General features: G+C 43.6%; 1 protein-coding gene across 1 annotated transcript in view; it reads right to left on the reverse strand.

Annotated features, from left to right (window-relative positions):
- JMY (junction mediating and regulatory protein, p53 cofactor) overlaps positions 1-19,936 on the reverse strand; it is a 127,078-nt gene extending 107,142 nt beyond the window's left edge. The window contains exon 1 of the mRNA XM_074952671.1: positions 18,835-19,936. Coding sequence (XP_074808772.1) covers positions 18,835-19,761 — 927 coding nt within the window. The 5' untranslated portion in view covers positions 19,762-19,936. The remainder of the gene's footprint in view (positions 1-18,834) is intronic.
- Between the last annotated feature and the right edge of the window lie 564 nt (positions 19,937-20,500).

Here is a 20,500-nt window from a genome sequence, read left to right on the forward strand (position 1 = left end):
GCACCTCTTCCACCACTTTTCAGTTAGTTCATGGGAGCCACAATACTAGCCCCAAACCATAATTGCTCTGCAACCCTAGATGCACATCACCACACTGATAAGATTTTCCTTAACTCTGGGATAGAAAAAAATCTATTAAAACTAAATTAAGACAGAGATTGGGGGGTGGAGGGGAGGGCAAGGCAAGAAAGGTATGGCAAAGCAGACTCAGGGCACAGCTGAGTTTCCTCTTCTCAAAGCCATGGAGAAGGAGAAACCGAGCTGGTTACAGGGACCACATCTACTTTAAAGCCTTGAGCATCAAATGCTTAGCGCTACAAGCAGGACCTTGTGTGCCCACCCCCAAAATGGTCACAGCTCTCCTATATGGTTCCAAGGTTCCACAACACCATATTCAAACAGAGGAAATATGAAATGGCTACCCTAAGAGGAAAGTAGTGTGACCCAATTTTAAGAGATTTATGAAAAAGTTTCCAAACTGAAATCTTCTTAGTTATCAGCAACTATTGTTATATCACAAATAACCAATTATTAGACTACATGACATTTTTGGTCCCTTCTAACCCTATGATTCTATGAATTAAAAATAAACCAAACAGTACATGATCTACATATGAACATTCAGAGAAGACAAGATTTAGAAACTATTATTATTAATAAAAGGCTAAACTTGTGCATGGAATTGTGGAAGTCCCATATTGCACACAACATTTTTCCTCCCACTCAAAACAGTCAAGTTCCATATAATTAGCAATCTGTGCAATCACTTCTGTAGAGTACAGCTTTCTTGATAGCAGCAATTTAAATTAGTACCAAAGGAATAAAGTGCCACAGAATAAACTTGGAGAGTTTGAAGGGTTATGATTTTGCTTATTTGGTGTTAGGGGGGAGGGAACATTATGGAAAAATAAACCCAGGGCGGGGGTGATATCCACATTGAACAATGAGATAAAAGGTGTGTGATAAATTGCTTTTAATCACCTCAACTGCATCAGTCCCACTAATCTATTTCTGCCAGGACTACTGCAACATTCCAGAACAGTGTCTAACCACCATACACCCACACCAAAAAAAAAAAAAAAAAAAAAAAGCCACAATGCCACATCCGTTCCATAAAGTATGGAATTTTACAGAAATTGCAGTGGCCTGAAGTGTCAAATGTCAATTAGTACTTGACCAGTGTTACACTTAAGGTCCAGTCTTGTAATGCATCAGAGCTAGAATCAAATACTACATCTCTGAAAGACTGGAAAACCTGCCTTTTCACTATTACAAGGCATTTGTTTCTAGCAGTAGTGAACAGTAGTATGTGACTTTTTAAAGCCAAAAGGGACAGAATGCAGTTGGTACGGCATTGTATGGTATGGCACAAAAGATGTTGTTGGCACTCATTTAGGATGACTTGTATCAATGACCTACAAGTCATCCCAAATGAGTGGTAATAAAATATTTCAATTGCACCTTATATATCTATCCCAGGCCAAAAAATTAAGAGCATACATCATCAATTTAGGGATAAAACCATTTACAGGAATGCTGCAATTATTAAAAAAAAAAAAAGTTTAAAACCCCAGGAAATTCTGATTAAATTCTGATTAAGACGGTCAACAACAGTTGTCAGCAGAAGGCCCCCAGAATCAGTACTAGAACCTAATTAAATGCTCATGTTGAGCGGAGAAGACATTTTTCAGTACCATTTTGAAAAATATGGAGACACAGTTATGCTTTCTGAAATGGTAACAAACAATACTGCCAAGATGACACTAGTACCATTTTTCAATATCCATTCAGGGGAAACCTGTTGCTGAAACACAACTTCAGTCTGAGTTCTATTTTATAGCACAGACAGTGTTTGCCTATGCCATGAACTGCAAAAAAACCCTTAAATTTCAGTAAGTTTCACTGTGAAGACAACAGACAAAGGAACAGCACAGGACAAAGGAAAGAAGAATGAACAGAATGTGGGGAGAAACAAATGTTGGTCTTCTCTATGGTAGGATTTTGATTGCAAAAAAATTTCCACCACGGCCAACGCTCCTGTAAGCTATTTTACTGACAGTCCTAGTGTAGATGTGGCCACCAGTGTTTAACACCATGTCGTTTAGACCTTCTCAAAGCAGGTTTAAGCAACACTGTGTTAAACACCAGCTGTCATCAGAACCTTGTCCACATCAGATCTCTTGCTACTACCAATGGAATTGCACCAGTTGAAAAAGTTTTGCTACCCAAAAATAAAAGAAACACCAAACACATGACCCTACCACAGCCATCACCTATGCTGAGGAGGGAGGAGTGTGGATGAACGTCAAGAGATGAGCACAGAGATGCTTGCAAGGACATTAAAGGGAAAAGTCAGTGCTGCACAGTGCTCAGTGGATATGCACCCATTTACACCAAGGATGAATTTAAGTCCTATTTGTTTTAATTCAATTAACCATTTAAAATATTGTCAACCACTTCCCTAGTCTACGCTCCTGAGTCTAGATCCACCTTCCTCCAACTTCAGTAGCTCTGCAAGTTTAGACAATGTACCTTAACAAGAAAAGAGCCCTTATTAATTCATACCAGTTATGGCTCGGAGAGACCTATTAGGTCATCTAGTCTATCCCTCTAATTAGTAGAGGACTGTTCCTTCCAGTACCTTTTACAGCCTAGTTTTAGGTAATTCAAGTAATAGCACTTCTACTGCTATCCTTGAAAACTATCCTATACACCAACAAATCTCAGTTTCCAAAGTTCTGGAAGGGCATTCCATCAATTTATATAATGGTGGTATAATATTTTCCATCCCAGTCTTTACATGATAATATTGTTTGCTTTTAAATAGCACTGCAAGCTGAGAAGGGCTTTCATTGAGCTACACACGCTGACATTGAGATCTTTGTTCTGACTGGTACTGTGAATTTTAGTATCCTACAAAATATGAGAGTAGTTCAAGTGCATTGTTCCAAAGTGTCTTATCTTTGTTAAGATTTCTCAGTTTCAGTCATCTCATCTTGATGAGCCTAAATAATTCTGCAAAATCTGTAACTGTGGATTTACCCTCTTTCCTAGATCACTAATACACTGAACACTGGTCCTAGTACCAAACATTTGTGCACCCAATTTTCAACACGGCAAAAGGTTAATAGTGACAGTCTAACCCTGTTTTCCATCTCAGTTTTTAAATATATGGTATTTTCTCTCTTACTCCATCTATTAGGTTTCCTTAATAGCCTCTTGTGAGGGACTTTATCAAAATGTTTTTGAAAGGCCACAGATCTGCTAGTTCTCCTTTAACCACTATATGGTGACAATCCTAAAGGTTGTCTTTTTTTTTTTTTTTTTTTTTTTTAAGTTGATGCTGCCCCCTTAAGTCATTTGATGCTCTTCTCTAAAAAGACGGAAAAAATAACATACAAACATTAAATTATTGACATCTCGAGTACTGGAGCTGCCCAAAACTGCATAAAATGTTGTACGCACATCACAATCACAAAGTTCAAAAAGAATTGATTTTCTTGCCATTTGTAGTGGCTTTATGACACTAAAAGCTACACAGTCGAATTAGCAGGTCCCAAGACTTGAAATGCAGACTTATTTTTGCGGAAAATAATTGTTCTTATTGTAAGAAGTTACTGGGAGTGGAGCCATGTTTAAAAAGAGTTGCCTGACTTTTAAACAAAGCGCTCAAGCCATTTATATAGTATACATCCTATGTTAATTTTCCGTAACAAAGGCACCCCACCTATCCTATCTATCCACAGCCTCCTTTTTGCAGATTTTTTTTTAGTATGGGCGCTAAAATCTCTCTGAACAAAAATACCAAACATCTGGAGGATAATCTGGGTGGGACTGAAGAAATTCAGAATTAACTTTTCCTCTCCCAACATTATATTCGTCATAAATGTCATCTGAAAAGCAAGAGAATTCCATAAAATTATTAGTTAACTGGATCAAGCCTATACTTTTGCAGATGTTCTATCCTAAAAGCAGCTATTTTAAACAGACTAGAATTGTACCAACAATAGTGTACTAGATCAGTGGTCTCCAAACTTTTTGAATGGCGCACCCCCAGGGCCAGCTCTAGGGAAACAAAACAAAACAAAACAAAACAAAACAAAACAAAAAAAGAAGAAGAAGAAGAAGAGGTGCCGCCAAAGACAGAGCGAGGAGAGCTGAGCTGCCGCTGGCGTGCCACCGAATAATCAAAGGTCCAGGAGCACTGCTGCTGCCGTGCAGGCGGTCCTCCTTCGGCGGCACTCCTCCTGCCACCCAGTCCCAGGGATGGTCGTACATGCACCCTACTTTGGAGACCACTCTACTAGATTAAAGGATGTACAAAATGTGTCCTGGCAAAGATTACACAGCGGCCTATGAAGAACTGCCAGGTCCAGCCATTTACAAGATTCTGTTTTTCAGTGGCTCCTCCATCTCTATTATAGCAACATCACAGTTATTAAAAGCTATATAACAGCTAAGCCTTGCCGGCCATTTGTAGCATACTATAGACACACTTTGAAGGGAAATGGCTGTTTAAAAAAAAAAAGATGCAATGACTGGAAAGAACCAGCTGTCTAGTTTAGAGCCTACCTATGTGGCAATATCTCAGAGATAGGAGTCTGTGAAGAAGACAAAACAAAAAACAGGATTTTGTAAGCAACTTAGAAAGGACTGACTTTAAAGCTAAGCCCTGCAGGATATTTAATAAAAGAGGGGAAAGGATGATTTAGGAATAAGGGAAGGAAACTAGAGAGGGAGAGATGAAGTAAAGTAGAAAGCAGAGGACAGGAAGCAACACAGCAATAGGTGGAAAGAGAGAAGGAACACCAAGCAACTGAGACCTTGTCTACACTGGCAAGTTTCTGCACAGTAAAGCAGCTTCTGCAGTGTAACTCCCGTGGTGTACATGTTGGATCATATTAAAGAAGTTCTGTATTAAAATCACAAATGAGTTTGATTCCCCATAGTTTAAATTCCAGGGTATTACTAATTAAGAGGTTTCTTGGTTTTTGGTACTGTTTCTCTCCCTCTGTGTGTGAAACTTGCAAGCTGCTAATTGCGTTAGTACATTCTAAGACAGAGTCTGTTCTCAAAGCAATTCACACAGAGAGAGACTCAAAGCAATACTCTGTAACAACAGAAACAGCACCCAGAGACTCCCCGCCCTTTTGTTGTATTAACAATTGTGATTAAAATAGAGATAGAGGATGTATGTGGATGGATGCTTGGCGTGGATAATAACTGAATAATCAGGGAGGTGCCAGCCTAAGAATCCAGTGTCCATCGGCTGAAGAAGGCGTCAAGTGGAAATAACCAGAGGACCCCCGGAGGGCAGACTGCAATCCACCCAACAGCCTCAAGAATGGGAGAGCCAAAGAACAAGATAACACCTGGCAGCACGGAGCCATCAGGAATGTGCCATCTGCTGATTGATTCAGCAACAGCATGATGAAGCAATTCCCACAGACTGGCATAGGAAGAAATTCCTATAAAAATGGACTCTAGAAAGTGAGAATTTTGGGGTCTGATTCTGCAAACCAACTTCCAGGAGCATCAGATGAGCATCTGACAAGGCCCTGCTCCCTCCTCATGATCAGGCCACCTGGCCAGTGGCTTGGCATGAGCAACTCTAAGGCTGGTAACTATGATAACAACCTTGCAGAACCTGTGTGTGTATGTGTGTTTGTAGGAATGAATGTGTGAATAAATATGAGATTGAATGGAATGTTATAGCTGTAACTAACTGCTTACTATGATTCTTTCTGTATTCACAATAAATGTGGTATTTTACCTTTTTCCCTTTAATAAGATCCTGCTGGTTTTTATTTTATTGGTATAACATACACACTGCCAAGCCATTTAGTGAACAGAAACTGCGCAGTTGCAGCACTGTAAAAAAACCACCCCTAGAGGTGTAGAGCTTTGTGTGCCGGGGCTACAGCGCTGCAGTGCCAGTGTAGACACACTGGCCGATTACAGTGCTGCGACTGGCCTCCGTGAGGTGTCCCACAATGCCTCTTCTCGCCTCTCTGGTCATCGGTTTGAACTCTATTGCCCTGTCCTCAGCTGTCCAACCATCAGCCCCACCCCTTAAATTCCTTGGGAATTTTGAAAGTCCCCTTCCTGTTTGCTTGGTGACTCATGCAGTGGTCTCCAAGCATCTTTCCAGGTAACCATGCCTGCTCCATGCACCAGGCGATCCCCTGCTTGGAGCAATGCTGAGCTGCTGGACCTCATCAGCATTTGGGAAGAGGAGGCTGTCCAGTCCCAGCTGCACTCCAGTCACAGGAATTATGATACCTACAGACAGATTTCACGATGCACGACAGAAAGGGGCCATGACTGGGACACACTGCAGCGCAAGGTCAAAGTGAAGGAGCTGCAGAAAGCCTACCACAAGGCGCGGGAGACAAACCACCGCTCGGGGGCTGCGCCCACAAGCTGCAGGTTCTACAAAGAGCTGGACGCGATACTCGGTGGCAACTCCACCTCCATTGCAAGGGCCTCTGTGGATACTTAGGTGGCTCGCGTGCCAGTCAAGAGTGGACCAAGTCAGGAGGAGGAAATCTTGGACAAGGATGTGGAGGGGAAGGGGGACCCAGAGGCAGAGGACAACTCAGAGGTCAGAGATGCATGCTCTTCTCTACCCCGGAGGAGGCTAGCCAGTCACAGCTGTCAGAGCTTGGCAAAACGCAAACAGGAGAGGAGGCCCCTGGTAAGTGGATTTGATTCTGGGAATCGCTGAAGCAAGTTGTTGGGGGCAGGATGGTTGGAGAAAGCAGGCTTGTATCTGTATGATGCACGTACCACCACATGCCTAGTCTGAGCGGCAGAACAGGGCATTGATGGACTCCCTCACTTCACAGGAATCTGCCTCAGAGATCTACACGGAACTCTCAGAGATACTGGGCAATCTGCTGCCGCAGGTTCTGTGGCAGAGCTGCTTTGTTTCTTGCCCCATTAAGGGTAACTTTCCCGTGCCACTCTGCCGTCACTGGGGAGGGGACCATTGTCGCACACAAGCGAGCTGCATAAGGGCCAGGGTGGAAGCTGCAGCCTTGGAGAAGGCCCTCCCTTGATTCTCTGCTCACCCTCAGCAGTGAGATATCTTCCATAACAAACACAGCCTGTGGAAAATGTGGGTACAGGAATGATTATAAAGCCCCCGCTAAAGTGCTGGCTCTCCCCAAGAGGCATGTGCCCAGTGTACAGTATGGTTCTGGAACACTGATTTCCCCTGCCCCTGCAGTTACTCCCCATTTTGGGGGTCTTGTGGCTCATGTGTGCTTGCCTGGGATCAGCCAGTTAGTGACAGGTATGTAAATAGTGGCTGTGTTCTAAATCACTGAATCAGTGGTCTGTGTGTTGCAAAAAATACTGCTTCTGTAAAATGTTGCATTTTGGCTTCACAGATTATCACCTCGGAAGCCCAGCCACCCTCTTTGTTATCGGCAGCTGAACGGCTGCACAAAATTAGAAAGCAGCCACGAAGAACTAAAGAGGACTTTCTGTGTGACATCATGGTGCACTCCACAGCCGAAAAACAAGATCTAAAACAGTGGCGGGACAGCGAGAAAAGGGACTGAAAGAAGAACGTGGTGCACCAGAACGAAGCCATGGAGCAGCTCTTAAAAGTTATGGAGCGCCAAGCAGACATGTTTCAAGCACTACTAGCACTGCAAACCAAGCAGCTCCATGCCCGCCCTTCCCTGCAGCCACTGTCGCAAAACCCTTTCCCATGCACCCCCTAGACACCACCAACCAACTCTTATCAACCTCCTGGCTCCAGTCTGTACCCACTGCATTCCACTCTTCCCCCATCACAGTCCAGCCCTGTGGACTCCCAGTACCCACTGCACTCAACACCCATCCCTCCACAGTTGAGCCCTGCTGAAGTACAGTACCCGCTGCACTGTACTCCAAGGGACAAGGTTGCATAGGATATCTGGACATACACAAATCTAACCATCCTGGACTGCACCTCCTCTTGGGACCCTCCCTTCCCCCACAGTGCTGATGTGGTTTTTGTTTGTCTCTCTCCTCCAGTTGTTGTTTTTTAATAAAAGAATTGTTTTGGTTTGAAAGCAATCTGTATTCCATTAATTGAAAGCAAACAGAGCCCTGCAAAGCAACAGGCAGTTTTCTTAAACATTCATAGTGCATCGTCTGCACCAATCACAATCACCTCCTAGCATTACAAGCATTGCACTCCCGAACATAACAAATATTAGTGGCTTTCAGCTTGAAACTGCTGCCTCAAATCGTCCCTGATCCTTATGGCCCTGCGCTGCACCCCTCTAATAGCCATGGTTTCTGCCTGTTCAAATTCAGCCTCCAGGCGCTGAGCCTCAGCGGTATAGCCCTGAGTGAAGCTTCCACCCTTCCCTTCACAAATATTATGGAGCGTACAGCATGTGGCTATAAGCAAAGGAATATTGTCATCGGCCAGGTCCAGCCTCCCATATAGACAGTACCAGCGAGCCTTTAAATGGACAGCAGCCTGTTGTTGAACCCGCTTCTTGCTGCTGTTAAGATGCCCTGTGTATGGCTTCATAAGCCACAGCATTAAGGGGTAGGCAAGCTCTCCCAGGATCACAATGGGCATTTCGACTTCCCTTATGGTTATCTTCTGGTCCAGAAAGAAAGTCCCTGCTTGCAGCTTCCTGAATAGGCCAATGTTCCAAAAGATGCGTGCGTCATGCACCTTTCCGGACCAGCCTGCGTTAATGTCTGTGAAACGCACACTGTGATCCACAAGCACCTGGAGAACCATTGAGAAATACCCCTTCCGATTAATGTGCTAGGTGGTGTGGTGCCAAAATTGGAATATGTGTGCCATCTATCGCCCCTCTGCAGTTAGGGAAGCCCATTTTTGCAAAGCCATCCACAATGTCACACACGTTGCCCAGAGTCACAGTCTTTCAGAGCAGGATGCGATTAATGGCCCTGCACACTTCCATCAACGCGACTCCAATGGTCAACTTTCCCACTCCGAACTGGTTAGCGACCGATCGGTAGCAGTCTGGAGTAGCCAGCTTCCACAATTCAATTGCCATGTGCTACTCCAGTGAAAGGGCAGCTCTCATACTCATGTCCTTGCGCCGCAGGGCTGGGGCGAGCTCATCACAAAGTCCCATGAACGTGGCTTTCCTCATCTGAAAGTTCTGCAGTCACTGCTCGTCATCCCAGACGTGCATGACAACGTGCTGGTTTCCCGAGCCCAAAAGCGGCGTTCCACTGTGGTCAACGCCTCCATGAATGCCACAAGCAATCTCGTGTCATAGCTACTACACGTGGCGAGATCCATATCGAACTCTTCTTGCCTTTGCAGTTTAAGGAATTACTCCACTGCCACTCGTAATGTGCTAGTGAGAGAAAGCAGCATATTGGTCAGCAACGTAGGATCCATTCCTGCAGACCGAAGAGGCAGAGCATACAGTACACAAATCACTGAAAGATGGCACCAAATGCGAATGGAAGCACAGGGATTGCCGGGATGCAAAGCAATGCATCACGGGGCATTGGGACAGGATCCAGGATGCCCCGCAACCTCCTCCACCTTTCCACACAACTCTTAGCAGCAGAAGAGGAAGAGATGCTCTGCAGGATAGCTGCCTAGAGTGCACCACTCCGAATACCGTTGCAAGTGCCGCAAGCGTGAACACCCTATTGCTCAGGCAGCTGATGGTGTGAACACACAACAGCAGTTTCCCTTCAGTGCTTTCTGAGCGGCACTGTAGCTGCTGGCAATGTAACTCTGCCAGTGTAGACATAGCGAGTGTCCTAATTCTGGTCCTGAGCCAAAAAAGTGTATATTACATAGACATCCACCCCCTCTATATTCAGGCACACTAAGGTGATCCAACTGCACATGCCTAGATTAGTATCACTATAAAAAAACTTCAGCATATTTATTATGACCAGAACCTGGGAGCATGAACAACTCAAACTTTGACGCTGAATACTAAATAATTAAAATTGATCTAAGGTCAGTAATAAAGTCCCCAGTGCACAAAAATCAAGATGTTCCCCACTCACAGTCTACACAGTTAAATAACCTGCTTTGATAGTATATTACTGCTGTGTAAGCAGCTCATCTTTTTCCCCAGGCATTTGAAAAGAGGCCAGAAAAGTGAGAGGGGAGTTACTGAAGAAGGAAAGTGATTTTGGTTTTTAAAACTTCCTGGCTCACTAGTTACAGACCATACTGAATGGTATTGCTGCATTTTTGTTACATTAGTGTTACTTTTAATGTGGGATTTTTAAATTGGAGCCCAGAGTATTTGAGTAGGTACCCTTTTTTTCAGTGTACATATAAATTTAAAGCCCTTTTTTTCCTTTGGGATACGTATGGTATTACGCACATTCTATTGTTTTTTAGATTAAAATAGTACCCATGATTATCTTTAGTAAAAGCAATAAAGAACTAAAAGGATTTCTTTTTTTCAAAGTCCATCCACAGAAGCACCATATATAAATGTTAAACATTTTTTTAATATTTTTACATGTATGCAACATTGTCCAGTTTTCTAGGAATCTTTGTTAGAGAAAAGGGCTTATCTACACGTACAGTGCTCCAGCGACGCAGCTGCACCGCTGTAGCGAAGACACTGCTATGCTGATGGGACAGCTTCTCCTGTCAGTGTAGTTAATCAACCTCCACAAGAGGTGGTAGCTAGGTCGACGGGAGAAGCTCTGCCATTGACATACCGCTGTCCACATCGGCGGTTAGGTCGGTGTAACTACATTGCTCAGGGGTGTGGATTTTTCATACCCTTGAGCAACACAGTTATACTGATGTAAGTTTGTAGTGTAGACCTGGCCCAAGTACCCTACAATGCTTGGGAACAAGAAAGCAACAGTTCAGAGCAGCAAGCCAGAACTTCAATTTACCTATGGTCACAAACCTCCCAAAGCATGAGGATTTCTAAGCGTAAGTCAATTTTAGAGGTTTGAATCCGGGAAAGTGCTTTTTCAAAGATGTAGTCATCTATTACAAATGAAGTGCCTAAAACTATTAATTTTGTACACTTTTAAAGAAGCTCATTCTTGTGTTGTTTTCCCCAACACGCTACTTTGTCAGCGGAAAGCAAAATCACATTTACAATAACCCTAACCGCTGAGAAAAGATAGGATATTACTGCTTCAAAGACCAAAATTGTTTCAAATTTGTTTCTGCCCACAAAACAAAAGTAAAAGGGAAGAGCAATATATAAACAAGTGAAATGTAAAGACAACAAAATGTAGGAAGGGAAGGCAAAATGGTGAAGCGTTTTTTTTAAAAAAAAAAAAAAAAAAAAAACCAACAAAAGACTGCTACTTAAAAGGACAAAATAATTCCAGCAGAACTTCAGAAGTTTTACTTAAGGCTCAAGAATTCTTTATAATGTTCCCTTAGAGTAAGCTCTATATCTCCCTCAGTCAAATGTTTCCAGGTCTTCAAGTTAATATCTCACTCTCAACATTAAAATGTTTTAGTTTAATTGATAACATTTTAAGGCACATGCATACACCTTTTACATAACACATTAATCTTTAAACAAAATACACTTGATGTTTCAGAAGTGCAGAGATCTTCATTTTGAAAAAGAAAGAAGTGTTGATGCATTTGCATTTTTAGTTTGCAAGATGGGAAAGTTACTCCATTGTGATTTCTATTTATCTACGATATCATCACAGTACCTTCAATGCTTTGTTACACAGCTGCAGGATGAGTCAGGTGGAAAACTAGATCTTAAGAGTTTTGACTCTAAGGCACTTGTAAGCTTTGAGTAGTCCATGATAAACTGAAAAAAAAATGCCAATGGGCCCGTATGCAGACAGCAACTCTAACTTAGACTAAAGCCTTGTCTACACTGCCACTTTACAGCGATGCAACTTTCTTGCTCAGGGGTGTGAAAAAACACCCTCTGAGCACTGCAAGTTTCAGCACTGTAACCTGGCAGTGTAGACAGTGCACCAGCGCTGGGAGCTGTGTTCCCAATGCTGGTAGCTACTCTCCTCCTGGAGGTGGCTTTTTTATAGTATTGGGAGAGCTCTCTCCCAGCACTGGTGCTGCGACTACACAGCCACGTCTGCTGCGGCAGCGCTTTAACGTTGCTAGTGAAAACATGCCCTACGTGAAAAAGACAGCTGAGTAAGGACAACTCTGGAAAAAAATCCTCTCTGGCTAGGGCTCCCAACTAGGTACTAATTAGTGCACATTATGATTGGTCTTGGAAAGATTAGATTATTGGGAGACCCCCTCCACTTTGTCTTCAGCTGGCTCAAGAGAAAGCCTCTCCACCCCACAGGATACCTGAAAGAAACTGGAACAAAGGACAGTAACCAGAGGGGTGTGAGTGATTGCTGGATCCAGACCAGAAGGAGGCTAGTCTGTAAAAGAAGCTTACTGGAACATTTCTGAGGGTGAGATTTCATTAGTAATCACTTCCTTACTGTATTAGGTTTAGACTTGCATGTTTTATTTTATTTTGCTTTGTAATTCACTTTGTTCTGTCTGTTATTACTTGGAACCACTTAAATCTTACTTTTTGTATTTAATAAAATCACTTTTTACTTATTAATTAACCCAGAGTATGTATTATTACCTGGGAGGGCAAATAGCTGTGCATCTCTCTCTCTATCAGTGTTATAGAGGGCAAACAATTTACGAGTTTATCCTGTATAAGCTTTATACAGGGTAAAACGGATTTATTTGGGGTTTGGACCCCATTGGAAGCTGGGTACCTGGGTGTTGGAGACAGGAACACTTCTCAAGCTGTTTTCAGTTAAGCCTGAAGTTTGTGGAATGTAGTTCAGACCTAGGTCTGTGTTTGTAGCAGGCTAGCATGTCTGGCTCAAACAAGGCAAGGTTCCGAAGTGCCAAGCTGCCAGGGAAGACGGGCTCAGACGTAGTCTCAGCACATTAGTTGGCAGTTCCCAAGGGGTTTTCTGTGATCCAACCCATTACACTCACCTTGAGTGGTTTCATGTTCATTTGTTCAAATATTCAGTGTTGAATCAAGACTGCAGAACAACAATATTGGTTTCTAATAAAACTATCACCAACAAGTTTATGAAATCTGTTGTCAATCATCTACATCTGCGATTTTCGAAGTGCTCAATGCTGGCTTTATTCTGCTCCCTTTTATTTCAACTGAAAAAAAAAAATACCACCCTATTAACTGATGACTACCACCACAGAAAGTCATATAAAAGGTTCAGAATAATGAATAAAGAAGCCAAGATTTGAAGTCTCTGAATTTCAAATCAATTTCAAATCAAAGAGAAGTATAAAACAAAAAGTATGCTTTATTCCTCTTACAAGAAGTCTTGCAAATCTTTCAGATTTAACCATTACAGTTCCTGGACAGGATTTATCTTTACCTTCTGCAGTATTCAATCACAACAATGATTCTATACACAAACTATTTGATAATCCAGAATGGATATAAAAAGGCAATGTTCGACTTTAAACAGCAGGGCACTGAATTATGAGAAGAGACAGAGTGCATGGCTACATATTTAACAGATACATTTATGTCAAAGCTAAATCCAAATTGTTAGTAGCAGTCATAAGAACATAAGAATGGCCATACTGGGTTAGACCAAAGGTCCATCCAGCCCAGTATCCTGTCTACTGACAGTGCCCAATGCCAGGTGCCCCAGAGGAAGTGAACCTAACAGGTAATGATCTAGTGATCTGAGCAGTTTAGTATCATCTGCAAAGTTTGCCACCTCGCTGTTTATCCCTTTCTCCAGATAATTTATGAATAGGTTGAATAGGATTGGTCCTAGGACTGACCCTTGGGGAACACCACTAGTTACCCCCTCCATTCTGAAAATTTACCATTTATTCCTACCCTTTGTTCCCTGTCTTTTAACCAGTTCTCAATCCATGAAAGGATCTTCCCTCTTATCCCATGACTACTTAATTTACGTAAGAGCCTTTGGTGAGGGAACTTGTCAAAGGCTTTCTGGAAATCTAAGTGCACCATGTCCACTGGATCCCCCTTGTCCACGTTTGTTGACCCCCTCAAAGAACTAACAGATTAGTAAAACACGATCTGCCTTTACAGAAACCATGTTGACTTTTGTGCAACAATTTATGTTCTTCTGTGTGTCTGACAATTTTATTCTTTACTACTGTTTCAACTCATTTGCCCGGTACGGATGTGAGACTTACCGGTCTGTACGTTCCATGATCACCTATAGAGCCCTTCTTAAATATTGGCGTTACATGATAGTCAAATAACTATGGTTTAGTTTTTAAGTTACTGGAATTATCATGCAAATACATCACTTTCTTACTATACTGCTTTCACTGTAGAACGCTGCCTTTAGCAGAAGCAAAAACATTCAAATGTGCATGAGACAGCATCCGTACAAGTTGTTAACTACTATTTGAATTGTTTTACACCGACGTTGACAAATTAACTCCTACATTGACAGCATCCCTTTGAAGCAACACTGTTAAATCTAATCAACTGCAAAATGTGAAATAATTCACTGACAATATTGTGACTTGACTTTTTGTTTGTTTCTCTCCTCTATGGCCATGTAAAAAGCCAACCACATACAACAGAAATTCACTGACTCTACAAAGAAAACAGTATGACTAACAATATGCACTATTATCAAATACAAGATGTATGCAAATAGGGAGGATTTTTTTCAGTGATAGCAAACTTTGTTATTTATATCAATAGTACATAAGACTTAACAGATTTAAGTCTACCACTTTTAATCAAAAGCAAAATTAAACCAAGAGTTGAAAAATTAAGATTTATAAGGCTATCCAGTTGCTCAGTAAAGCGCTCTGCGTATGTACTAAATTGGGGAAGAGATTACAATAAAATCTATTAGCCCCAAAACAGTGGTAAACTAGCCACAGCAGATAAGAGAATTACATCATTAACTCCTTCTGACTTTAAGCTTTCATTAAAATTGTTCCTAGATCTTAAGGTCATGAAAATAACCCAAATATAAACAGAATGTAAACAAATGAAGAGTGATCTTCCTGCACCTGCAGTTAGACTACTGCAATGCCCCTTCAACTGCTGTTAGTAATTTTACCAAGCAGCAGCAGGATGAAATTAACAAGTTCTAGCCAGTTTCTCAAACACAATTCAGAGCCTTGCCTGCAGCAGTGCAACTGTCAAGAGTCAGTTTCATGTTGCTGAAGTTAAGAAGAGACAGGAGCAGCAGCAGAGAAAAGCAAAGATACTATTCACTGAAGGACCCCATAAAAAAGAAGATGCAGTATGCATGTAGTATAGGCATCTCTCCAGATCCTCCACTTCACAACTGGCTAAGCAGGAGGGAGTAAAGCAAGGCTTAGTCTACTCTAGAAGTTTTCCAGTATAGCTATACAGCAAACCCACTTAGTGTAGATACAGCTTATACCAGCAAAAACACTCTTACTTCTATAGTTAAATGCATTTCTTCACCAAAAGAAAAACAAATTATTAAAATAATTTTAAATAGACTTGGCAGAATTTGATTTTTATATAATTTCCATGAATAATATCATTGTTTATATTTAAGCCTTTTTTCTGATTTTTATTTAAATGTTCACAGTTGTGGGACATTGGGGGAGGAGGTCAGACAATTATTTAATGACATAATGAGTTTCAAGAAGTAAAAGCTTTATAATTTAAAACAAATTATCACATCAAAATATACGAAGGAAATATTCTTAGAACTCTAAAGCTCTCAAGCAGCATGTTTCTTATTTTGTCTCACTGTACATTTCAATGATCATCCAGGGAAATTATTTTTTCAGCAGTTTACGTGAAATTGACATTTACTGATATTAACTGATAAAAATCAAATCCTTACAATGCTGATTATATCTTTCCTATACAACTATTTTTGTCTTCCTTATTTTGGATCTTTGTTGCACAACAGAGTCACTGCAAGTGGAGAGAAATGCTTATGGTATATTAAAACTTTACAGTTCAGGAAAAGAAAGATGCCTAGTACTAACAGCACCAATTATTAACTGCTGTAAAGATCAATTAGATCTTGTGGCACTTATGAAAAGCAACAGATGGCAAAGAGTGGGACACTACAACAATGAAGACAAAGGGGATGGTTTTTGCTCAGATTGCTTCACCACATACTCCCTTCAAATTAATAGAATTTACACCTATGGACATTACAAGTATTTTAGAAATAATAAAATAGCATCTTAAAGTGCACAATGGAATTTATCTTATGAAAAGTTACATGAAAAAATGTAAGCCTTAAAAATGTTTTAAGATGTTAAGTACTGTTTGAAATCTTTTGTACACTAACCAAAACCATCTACATTTACCAGGTTTCATAACACACACACCACGCCCAATGCTGAGAACATTCAGCATTGCCCCTCAAAGCACTCACAGCCATACGAAACTGCAGAAATCTAATATTCCTATCCAGTGATAAGTAGATTTCAAGTACAGATGGAAAAGGCAAGTTGAAAGAGAATACATGAAATGTGATCCTCCAGGTTTACATTTCAGAGGAAGAGCCAAGCCTGTCTCCAAAGCATAGAAAACTTCTATCTTCAGAATTACCTATTAACAAATATTGGATACCCCATCATCTATTCCTTTTTTTTCTTAAAATTACAAAGCCAAATGATATAAACTATTTGTTTAAAATGAAGCTATTACCAAGCAAGCTGCTTCAACAGGTACGGATGCAGAAACCTGAGAGCCAAAAGTGAAAGAGCAGATCAACCAGTTGGTCTCCTTTCTTAAACAAGAAGCACTTTTTAATTAAAGATGGATTGATTTACACAATAGGCACTGACAGAGATACAACTGTACCGACATTAGGTATACAATTAGTTCAGTTACCATGGAAAGGAAAGATTGTAGTGTGGTCAAATACACACATGCTGCCATGCCATTTTATCTGCAACAAATTATACACATTCATCCAGAATGCAAGACCTTGATAGCACCTGAATCTGACTGAAGACTGCTTATTCGGCTGCCTAATTTTTTTTTTCTGCCTATGATTCTGGTGGAGAAGGAGCGTACGTGGAGACTCATCAGGACTCAGATAACTGTGGGGCAGCAATACTGAACCAATGGCTCTATCACCAAATAAGGTTCAAGGCCTTACACATGGCTCTCAGAGGCCACTGGTCTCATAGGCACCTCTTCTGTACTACACAGTGCCATACAAAAAGAGTGCTAGGCAAATGGCCAAGAGTCTCTAGGCTGCTTCTTATTCCTCTCTTGCAGAGGAGAAAGTCAAATGAGAAAAGGAGTATTGGGTAAAATTCATCAGTGACATATCACCAATTAAGTTAATACCAAGGATGAATTTGGCCCTTGTGGTAAGAAGGCCACAAAAATCACAATTATGAATTCTGACAGCCTTGTAATGAGCTGTCAATGCATGAAAATGCTGCATTGTAGTGAAAGTCATGACTCAACATCATGGCATGATCCTCAGAATGAACATGTTGTGGATCTCCGTGACTCCATTCACTGGGTGAAAGCTGGATCTACCCTGAATCCTGATTATTTATGGACCCAAGACCCTAAACTGTACGGTCAGAAGAGAGAACAAATCTAGCTACCTCCACAAAAATAAATCCAGACCTCCACAAATCTGAGCATCAATGCTACAAAAACCCAGATCCAGCAATTGGATCCTGTAGGATCTATCCTATTTTGGCCATCACCCAAATTCTATGACATGAATGAAGTATGGCTGCTCCTATGGCACTAAAAGTTCAGACCCCATTTCATGCCAGCACTTGATGTTAGCTAAAACCTAGATCTGGCATCTGGAGCTTGGCAGCTTTTTGGCCAACACTGTACAAACCTAGATAAAAAATAGTCTAACATTGGAAAAATCTGGATCCTGATGCATCTCAGCCCAATAGCACTGGAGAAACAAAATCTTGTACCTGGATCCTGGTATTTTTAACTCCAGTCCACCAAATTCTACCCTCTAAACAAAACAAAAATAGCAGGTCCCAGTGGACTTTAAAAAAAAATAAATTAAAAATGTAGACCCTTTTGCAAACTGGCACAACAGCAACACAAAGTATCACAGAATCATAGAATATCAGGGTTGGAAGGGACCTCAGGAAGTCATTAGTCCAACCCCCTTGCTCAAAGCAGGACCAATCCCCAATTTTTGCCCCAGATCCCTAAACAGCCCCCTCAAGGATTGAACTCACAACCCTGGGTTTAGCAGGCCAATGCTCAAATCACTGAGCTATCCCTCCCCCCTAAAGTAGATTCTTCTTGAACCAGGTCTTTTTTAAATCCCAAATCCCAGAATTCTTCTAGCTAAAGAGACATGCAATTCCAATTCTACTGAAAAAAAATCGACACACTGCTCACTAACACTGCAAAGACACATATGTGTACCCAAAATCTGTTGGAGCCTACTTTTTACCTCAAGCTCCCAAACTGTACTGTCAAATTAGACAACACGTTGCTAATCTCACTCAAACAGAAAAATCCAGACTCCAACACTTCCTGACGCAAGAACAATGCAAAAAACATATATCTGGCATGTAGGTCTTGCCAGATCCAGCAAATTTTTATCCACAAACCTCTAAATTCTACTGTTTAGAATCTAGCTGCTCCTAGGACATCACAGAAGTCTGGCCCCTGACACAATGAGCACTTGAAACAATCCAAATATGGCTCTGGATCCAGCAAGGTCTAGCCCAGTTTTTCCATCTCTGAAGTTTTACCTTTTAGCTACACCCAAAGTGAAGTTTCCCTTTTCTACACTAGTTTTCTATTTAACTTGTACAATTGTACGGGTGGTGAGGGGGGTAGCAGGGTTACAGGGAGTAACACAAAGTGGAGGCTAAGCAGAGGGCTCCTAGCTGTGTTGGGGCCTCACCTCCTGGATGCGTTTGCGGGCACGTTGCAGCACCTCTTCGTAGCCCTTCTGCCGCAGTTCGCTCAGGCTCTCGTAGTACTCTTCAGGGTCGTCGGTCTCGGTGAAGAGCACCTGGGAGAGGATCTTCCATCCGCAGGTGTCTAAGCTATGGCCCAGGTAAACCTGTAGCTGGTAACACAGCGCGTCCATCTCCTGCTCGGACAGCTGCGGGGCCCCGAACAACACAGTCCACATGCTCGAGGGCTCCTCAGGGAAGACGGGCAGGCAGGACTCTAGCTCCGAGTTCACCGAGCACAGCTGCTGATGCACGGCCCGCAAGTCCTGGAAAGAGAAGAGGCCGGCCCAGCTGCACTCCTCCCCCGGGGAGTCCGCGTCTGCGGCCGGCTCGGTACCTTGCTGGATGGGTCCCGGCAGCAAGAGCAGAGGGGCAGCGGGTTCATCCTTCACCAGCTCCAGCACCTCGATCTCCTCGGCCGCACTTGCTGGGCTCGGCGCCGCCGCCTCCGTGCTGCGCGGCGGCCTCCGGACTGGACTGGCCTTCGTCCGCAGCGGGCTCTTCAGCATCGCCTCTGCCCCGGCCGCGGCGCCCTTCTCAGAGCTCCGGAGCAGCGAGTCCGCACGGGGATGCGAGGAGCTCCTGGCCGGGCTGGAGTCCGCCCCGCAGGCCGGGGTCCGGCGGGCCGCGGGGACGCCGGCCTGGGCAGGGGCCCTGCGCTCCGGCCCCCCGGGGCTGCCCCGGCGCAACTCCCGCGAGCCGCTGCGCTGCCGCTGAGCAGTCCGGTTGTGGCAGGTGATGGCGAACTTGCCCTCGATCTCGTTCCAGGCCACGATGAACGCGAACTTGTGCTTCTCTCCCTCGAGGAAGGCGTGGGGCCTCACCGCCACCCAGTCCGCCTCCAGCGTCTCCTCCAGAGCGAAGGCGGACATGGTGTCCCGCTACGCGCCCGCGCTAGGCATCCGCATCCACCGCCGGCTCACTGCCCGCCTTCAGCCATCTTGGGGGAGAAGGATGCGCCGGAGCCCGGCCGCGGGGGGAAACAGCCGCTCGCGAGCTCGGCCTCCTGCTGCGGCTCGTTGCCCAGCGCGCGCGACGCGGGCTGCGCCGGCCCCGCCTCCCGCCGCGGTAGCGTCCTGCACCGGGCGGGCGCCGCCGCGGACAATACAGCTCCCAGTACAGGTACTTCGCACGATCACGTGGGCAGAAGCAGGCTCTGTTTACAAGCGACGCGGCCGCTGCGGCATCTCACCCCCCCCTAGGGCCCTGTCCCGCCCCCTGGCTAGTTGCTGTCCCCACCCCTCCTCCGGCTCCTCTGCTGTGAGCGGCTTGGGGCGCAGGCGCCCGCTCCTCCCCTCCCCCACGCTGCCAGACTCAGCTCCCCCTGCTCCCCTTCCTCAGCTGTCACTGGTCCGTAGCCTACGTCAGACTCAACTGAGGGGCGCTAGAAGCCGCACGTGCGCCGTTCAGAGTCACGACGACCCAACGGCCAAGGGGAGGGGGAGCTGGGGTCGGCTTGTCCTGGGAGCAGGCGCAGGCGCAGTTGGAGGGAAATAAAATAAAAGCAACAGTTCGGGAGAAAAGAGCCTGTGCCGGCTGAGGCCTGATCGACACGTTACCCTCCTAATCGCTTCTGTCAGGGGGATTTAACTGGAGTCTCGCCTTTTCTGC

The sequence above is a fragment of the Natator depressus genome, chromosome 5 (genome assembly GCF_965152275.1).
Source record: "Natator depressus isolate rNatDep1 chromosome 5, rNatDep2.hap1, whole genome shotgun sequence".
Classification (NCBI taxonomy): Eukaryota; Metazoa; Chordata; order Testudines; family Cheloniidae; genus Natator; species Natator depressus.